Source organism: Pseudochaenichthys georgianus, unplaced genomic scaffold, assembly GCF_902827115.2.
Source record: "Pseudochaenichthys georgianus unplaced genomic scaffold, fPseGeo1.2 scaffold_2129_arrow_ctg1, whole genome shotgun sequence".
NCBI classification, from domain to species: Eukaryota; Metazoa; Chordata; class Actinopteri; order Perciformes; family Channichthyidae; genus Pseudochaenichthys; species Pseudochaenichthys georgianus.
The window spans coordinates 15001-22278 of record NW_027262800.1 but is presented as its reverse complement, the minus strand read 5'-3'; the positions used below and the strand labels follow the sequence as shown (position 1 = coordinate 22278).

Sequence of the window (7278 nt, the reverse complement as noted above, 5' to 3'; positions counted from 1 at the left end):
ATCAGAGTCAGAATCAGAGTCAGAATCAGAGTCAGAATCAGAGTCAGAGTCAGAATCATAATCAGAGTCAAATACAGAGTCAGAATCAGAGTCAGAACCAGAATCAGAATCAGAATAAGAGTCAAATACAGAGTCAGAATCAGAGTCAGAATCAGAGTCAGGGTCAGAATCAGAGTCAAATACAGAGTCAGAGTCAGAATCAGAGTCAAATACAGAGTCAGAGTCAGAACCAAATACAGAATCAGATCAGAATCAGAACCATAGTCAGAACCAGAGTCAGAGTCAAATACAGAGTCAAATACAGAATCAGAGTCAGAATCAGAGTCAAATACCGAGTCAGAATCAGAGTCAGAATCAGAGTCAGAATCAGAGTCAGAACCAGAATCAGAATCAAATACAGAATCAGAGTCAGAGTCAGAGTCAGAATCAGAGTCAGAATCAGAGTCAGAGTCAGAATCAGAGTCAAATACAGAGTCAGAATCAGAGTCAGAACCAGAATCAGAATCAAATACAGAATCAGAGTCAGAGTCAGAGTCAGAATCAGAGTCAGAATCAGAGTCAGAGTCAGAATCAGAGTCAAATACAGAGTCAGAATCAGAGTCAGAACCAGAATCAGAATCAAATACAGAATCAGCTGGAACTCTTTACCGGTTCACATCATTCAGGAAAATTCTCAAGTACATTTCAAATGGTTGCTAAAAAATTATTTAAGTATTACAAAGTAAATTTGAACTGTGCCTGTGGCTATGTATGCATATATTATTATGTACACTTATTTGTATTTACTTTTGTTTGGCCTTAGGATGGCGATAATTGAATGACCATTTTAGTTTCACTTCATTTCACTGTAAATAGCATGAAATTATGAGCTGTTTTGTTTTGTTTTCATTTTGTTGTATGTTTATGTATGTTTTGAGTGTGTGAGGACCCCAGGAAGAATAGCCAATGCTCATGCTAGTGCTAATGGGGATCCTAATAAAGACATAAAGACAATCAGAGTCAAATACCGAGTCAGAATCAGAGTCAAATACAGAGTCAGAATCAGAGTCAGAATGAGAGTGAGAATCAGAACCAGAATCAAATACAGAGTCAGAGTCAGATACAGAGTAAAATACAGAATCAGATCAGAATCAGAACCAGAATCAGAGTCAGAATCAGAGTCGGAGTCAGAATCAGAGTCAGAACCAGAGTCAGAACCAGAACCAGAATCAAATACAGAATCAGATCAGAATCAGAGTCAGAATCAGAGTCAGAATCAGAGTCAGAATCAGAATCAGAGTCAGAGTCAGAGTCAGAACTAGAATCAGAGTCAAATACCGAGTCAGAATCAGAGTCAGAATCAGAGTCAAATACCGAGTCAGAATCAGAGTCAGAATCAGAGTCAGAGTCAGAACCAGAATCATAATCAGAGTCAGAGTCAGAGTCAAATACCGAGTCAGAATCAGAGTCAGAGTCAAATACCGAGTCAGAACCAGAATCAGAATCAAATACAGAGTCAGAATCAGAGTCAGAGTCAAATACAGAATCAGAGTCAGAATCAGAGTCAGAGTCAGAGTGAGAATAAGAGTCAGAACCAGAATCTGAGTCAGAGTCAGAATCGGAGTCAGAGTCATAACCTTTATCTGTCCCACAGTGGGGAAATGCACATTGTTACAGCAGAAAAAGAGCCACGGAGCTTAATGTTAACTAAGAAGCATAAAAAAGTATTAAAGATACAACAATTATAAAAGAAAATGTTGCAACAATTTACAAAAACACATCCTGTACCAGTTCTGAGGATGTAGCAGCCAGGTATGTATTACACAGTTATTAACGGCATATATATATATATATATATATATATATTGCACATAGTTGGTGGTTAACAACAGGGGGTGTTATAGTCTGTGTTACTGTGTGTGTGTGTGTGTGTGTGTGTGTGTGTGTGTGTGTGTGTGTGTGTGTGTGTGTGTGTGTGTGTGTGTGTGTGTGTGTGTGTGTGTGTGTGTGTGTGTGTGTGTGTGTGTGTGTGTGTGTGTGTGTGTGGGGGGGTGGGGGGGTCTACCAGGGGCCGTGGTGGTTATATAGTCTGATACATATCTATAAACATGTGTTTCTAAAGACCCTCCAGGCTCCTGTGTTTACCTTCTCTGTTTTACTGGGGCTTTAAATACTGTCAGCCAATCAGAAAGCAGCGTAGTTTGTTCGCTAACATCCTCAGGAGATAGAGTTTAATTCAATAATAACAGAGTCTCATCACATTCCTGTCTCCCTCTGTCTGCCCCCCCCCCAGGCATGGAAACCCTTAGCTTCCTGCTGAGAGCCTGTAATCATCTCTCAGGTACACCTGGGAAACATCAGCAGTCACACTATGGCCCTTTCTCAATTCACAAATTCCCCCTTCTCGACTCCTCGACTCCTCGGTCCTCTGGTAGGCACCCGGAAATGGATTTCAGCGCGCCATGTTGAAGGACATCTCATTTCTCTAAATGCACTTCGAGGACCGAGGATCGAGCATCGAGGAGGCTCTCTGGAGGAGCTATAATCGACGAGAGAGGAGGCTCTCTGGAAGAGCTATAACCGAGGAGAGAGGAGAGAGGAGGCTCTCTGGGGGAGCTATAATCGAGGAGAGAGGAGAGAGGAGGCTCTCTGGGGGAGCTATAACCGAGGAGAGAGGAGAGAGGAGAGAGGAGGCTCTCTGGGGGAGCTATAATCGAGGAGAGAGGAGGCTCTCTGGAGGAGCTACAACCGAGGAGAGAGGAGGCTCTCTGGAGGAGCTACAACCGAGGAGAGAGGAGGCTCTCTGGAGGAGCTATAATCGAGGACACACTAAAATAAATAAATATAGAAGTGGTCATGAACACACCTGTCCCTCAGACAGAGGCTGCTGCCTTCTGTCATCATTAATGGACGTCTCTTTAATATGACCGCTCAGAGGAGAGGAGTTCTCCTTTCTCTAACCGCCTGCTGCTTCCCCTCCTCTCTCCTCGGCTCCTCTCTCCTCGGCTCCTCTCTCCTCGGTTCCCCTCCTCGACTCCTCTCTCCTCTGTTCCCCTCCTCGACTCCTCTCTCCTCGGTTCCCCTCCTCGGCTCCCCTCCTCTCTCCTCGGTTCCCCTCCTCAGTCCTCCGCTCGCATCTCCTGTGGGCTGGACTAAGACACGAAGATAGGAGTCGAGGAGGGGAGTTAGAGAAATGAGAAAGGGCCAATGAGAGCCTCATCACCTGTGTACCTGTGTCAGTGTTAATAAAGTTGTACCTGTGTACCTGTGTCAGTGTTAATAAAGTTGTACCTGTGTACCTGTGTCAGTGTTAATAAAGTTGTACCTGTGTACCTGTGTCAGTGTTAATAAAGTTGTACCTGTGTACCTGTGTCAGTGTTAATAAAGTTGTACCTGTGTACCTGTGTCAGTGTTAATAAAGTTGTACCTTTGTATCCCGTGTTGCAGACACAGACGGCGTGCTGAGAGTCGTCTCCACGGTAACAGCTTCCCGCAAATTGCCGCAGGCTGCCGGGGCCGTCGGGACACCTGCATGGCCGGCAGTGGTCACCTGACCCCAACACCGGGTCGCCATAGTAACCATCCAGACACCTGGGGAGAGAGGGGTATCTCACCTGTCAGTGTGTGTGTTATAGTGTGTGTCTCACCTGTGAGTGCATGTTGTGTAAAGGTGTGTCTCACCTGTGAGTGCATGTTGTGTAAAGGTGTGTCTCACCTGTCAGTGTGTGTTTCATAGTGTGTGTCTCACCTGTCGCAGGTGTGTCCCGTGCTGTTGTCCCTGCAGGTGAGGCAGCGGCCGGTGAGGGGCTCGCAGGCGTCGCTGTGTCCGTTACAGGAGCAGGGTCTGCAGGAGGGGAAGCCCCAGAACCCCGGGAGACACCCAGAGCACTGACGCCCCGACGCTCCAGACACACACACACACTGACCTGACAGCTGATCACAGAACTCACTCTGAGAGCCCTGAGCGTCACACTCACACGCTGCACACACACACACACACACACACACACACACACACACACACACACACACACACACACACACACATACACAATTATTGTACATTCTGTATGCTCAGCTGAACTGCATGTGTAAGTGAGATTAAGGACGACCTGTGTGAAACCTGAATAAACTGAAACCAGGATTAACTGATATGACATCTTTGGTTGCTCTTTCTTATTGTTTCCAATCAGTTCATTGGACCTAGTGTTCATCTCGTTGACTAAAACTATGACGAAATATGTTCGTCAACGACCTTTTTTTCCATGACGAAAGCGAGACGATGACGAGACGGCACCGACGGCAGTAAACAATAACTGCAACGAAATCATCATGCAATATCGTTGACGAAAAGTGACGAGACGAAAATGTAGTTTACTAAATAAAAACTATGCCAAAATCTCTCTTTACTTTCGTTGAGGAAAAATGAGGAGACAAAATATTATCAAAGATAACATCTCTGATCTTCAGTTTTTCTCCCAGCAGTTCCATTTCCGGTGCTGCGGCTGGGCAGCAGCTGTGTGTCTGTGCTGCGGCTGGGCAGCGGCTGTGTGTCCGTGCTGCAGCTGGGCAGCGGCTGTGTGTCTGTGCTGCGGCATGGCAGCGGCTGTGTGTCTGTGCTGCGGCTGGGCAGCAGCTGTGTGTCTGTGCTGCGGCATGGCAGCGGCTGTGTGTCCGTGCTGCGGCTGGGCGGCAGCTGTGTGTCTGTGCTGCGGCTGGGCAGCGGCTGTGTGTCCATGCTGTGGCATGGCAGCGGCTGTGTGTCTGTGCTGCGGCTGGGCAGCAGCTGTGGGTCTGTGCTCTGGCTGGGCAGCAGCTGTGTGTCTGTGCTGCGGCTGGGCAGCAGCTGTGAGTCTGTGCTGAGGCTGGGCAGCAGCTGTGTGTCTGTGCTGCGGCTGGGCAGCAGCTGTGTGTCTGTGCTGCGGCTGGGCAGCGGCTGTGTGTCTGTGCTCTGGCTGGGCAGCGGCTGTGTGTCTGTGCTGCGGCTGGGCAGCAGCTGTGTGTCTGTGCTCTGGCTGGGCAGCGGCTGTGTGTCTGTGCTGCGGCTGGGCAGCAGCTGTGTGTCTGTGCTCTGGCTGGGCAGCGGCTGTGTGTCTGTGCTGCGGCTGGGCAGCAGCTGTGTGTCTGTGCTGCGGCTGGGCAGCAGCCGTGTGTCTGTGCTGCGGCTGGGCAGCAGCTGTGTATCTGTGCTGCGGCTGGGCAGCAGCTGTGTGTCCGTGCTGCGGTACATTTGAATTACACCGGGCAGCGGCACACTGTGAACTGTCAGGAAGACTTGGGTCTAACTCGTGGTCTAACTAACCTTATTTAACAGAAAATAAAATGGCAACAACAGGGCCTGGGAGCAGTGGTCGCGTTAGCCGAATACCCCCCCCCCCCTCCGTCAGCGAGTGAGTGACGACTTGTGTACAGACTGACAAAAAGTAGACTAAAATAATTTGTTTTCTTTGACTAAAATAAGACTAAAATGCTCAGACTTTTAGTCGACTAAAACTTGACTAAGTAAAAACAGGATGAAGGTGACTAAATATGACTCAAACTAAAAAGGAAATTTAACACAGGACTAAGACTAAAACTAAATAAAAAAATAGCTGACGGAATGAACACTAATTGGTTCAACCCATTTTGAAACCTATTATGAAAGTGTTATTTATGATTTGTCATGAAAGTGTTATTCCTGACGTCTCAGCGCTGACCTCTGCAGCCGCTGGGTCCGAACTGGAAGGTGGTCGGGCTGCAGGAGTCACAGTTCCTCCCCGAGACGTTGGGTCTGCAGCGGCACTGACCTCCACTCGGATCACACACTGTGCTCAGAGAGCCCTGAGGGTCACAGCGGCACTCTGAGAGAGGGAGGGCGAGAGAGGAGTTAGAGGAGATCACACACTGTGCTCAGAGTCACTGACACACACACACACACACACACACACACACACACACACACACACACACACACACACACACACACACACACACACTGAGAGACCCTTTAAGATCACTCTTTAAGATTACCCTTTAAGATGACTCTTTAAGATGACTCTTCAGATGACCCTTCAGATGACTCTTCAGGTGACTCTTTAAAGTGACTCTTTAAAGTGGACTCTTTAAGGTGGACTCTTCAGGTGACTCCAGGTGACTCTTTAAAGTGACTCTTTAAAGTGGACTCTTTAAAGTGGACTTTTTAAGGTGACTCTTTAAAGTGACTCTTTAAAGTGGACTCTTTAAGGTGACTCTTCAAGTGACTCTTTAAAGTGACTCTTTAAGGTGGACTCTTCAGGGGACTCTTCAGGTGACTCTTCAGGTGACTCTTTAAAGTGAATCTTTAAAGTGAATCTTTAAAGTGGACTCTTTAAAGTGGACTTTTTAAGGTGACTCTTCAGGTGACTCTTTAAAGTGACTCTTTAAAGTAGACTCTTTAAGGTAGACTCTTCAGGTGACTCTTTAAAGTGACTCTTTAAAGTGGACTCTTTAAGGTGACTCTTCAGGTGACTCTTTAAAGTGACTCTTTAAAGTGGACTCTTTAAGGTAGACTCTTCAGGTGACTCTTTAGAGTGACTCTTTAAAGTGGACTCTTTAAGGTGACTCTTCAGGTGACTCTTTAAAGTGACTCTTCAGGTGACTCTTTAAAGTGACTCTTTAAGGTGGACTCTTCAGGTGACTCTTTAAAGTGACTCTTTAAAGTGACTCTTTAAGGTGACTCATCAGGTGACTCTTTAAAGTGACTCTTTAAAGTGGACTCTTTAAGGTGACTCATCAGGTGACTCTTTAAAGTGACTCTTCAGGTGACTCTTCAGGTGACTCTTTAAAGTGACTCTTTAAAGTGGACTCTTTAAGGTGACTCATCAGGTGACTCTTTAAAGTGACTCTTTAAGGTGGACTCTTTAAGGTGACTCTTCAGGTGACTCTTCAGGTGACTCTTTAAAGTGACTCTTTAAAGTGGACTCTTCAGGTGACTCTTCAGGTGACTCTTTAAAGTGACTCTTTAAAGTGGACTCTTTAAGGTGACTCTTCAGGTGACTCTTTAAAGTGACTCTTTAAGGTGGACTCTTCAGGTGACTCTTTAAAGTGACTCTTTAAGGTGACTCTTCAGGTGACTCTTTAAGGTGACTCTTTAAGGTGGACTCTTCAGGTGACTCTTTAAAGTGACTCTTTAAGGTGACTCTTCAGGTGACTCTTTAAGGTGACTCTTTAAAGTGACTCTTTAAAGTGACTCTTCAGGTGACTCTTTAAAGTGACTCTTTAAAGTGGACTCTTTAAGGTGACTCTTCAGGTGACTCTTCAGGTGACTCTTTAGAGTGACTC

At 46.4% G+C, this 7278-nt stretch overlaps 1 protein-coding gene across 1 annotated transcript in view; it reads right to left on the bottom strand.

Moving 5' to 3' along the window:
• Window positions 1–1119: 1119 nt before the first annotated feature.
• LOC117441902 (laminin subunit beta-1-like) overlaps window positions 1120–7278 on the bottom strand; it is a gene marked incomplete at its 5' end in the record, with an annotated part of 20945 nt that continues 14786 nt past the window's right edge. The window contains 5 exons of the mRNA XM_071202302.1: window positions 1120–1622; window positions 3060–3131; window positions 3407–3570; window positions 3728–3959; window positions 5676–5819. Coding sequence (XP_071058403.1) covers window positions 1120–1622; window positions 3060–3131; window positions 3407–3570; window positions 3728–3959; window positions 5676–5819 — 1115 coding nt within the window. The remainder of the gene's footprint in view (window positions 1623–3059; window positions 3132–3406; window positions 3571–3727; window positions 3960–5675; window positions 5820–7278) is intronic.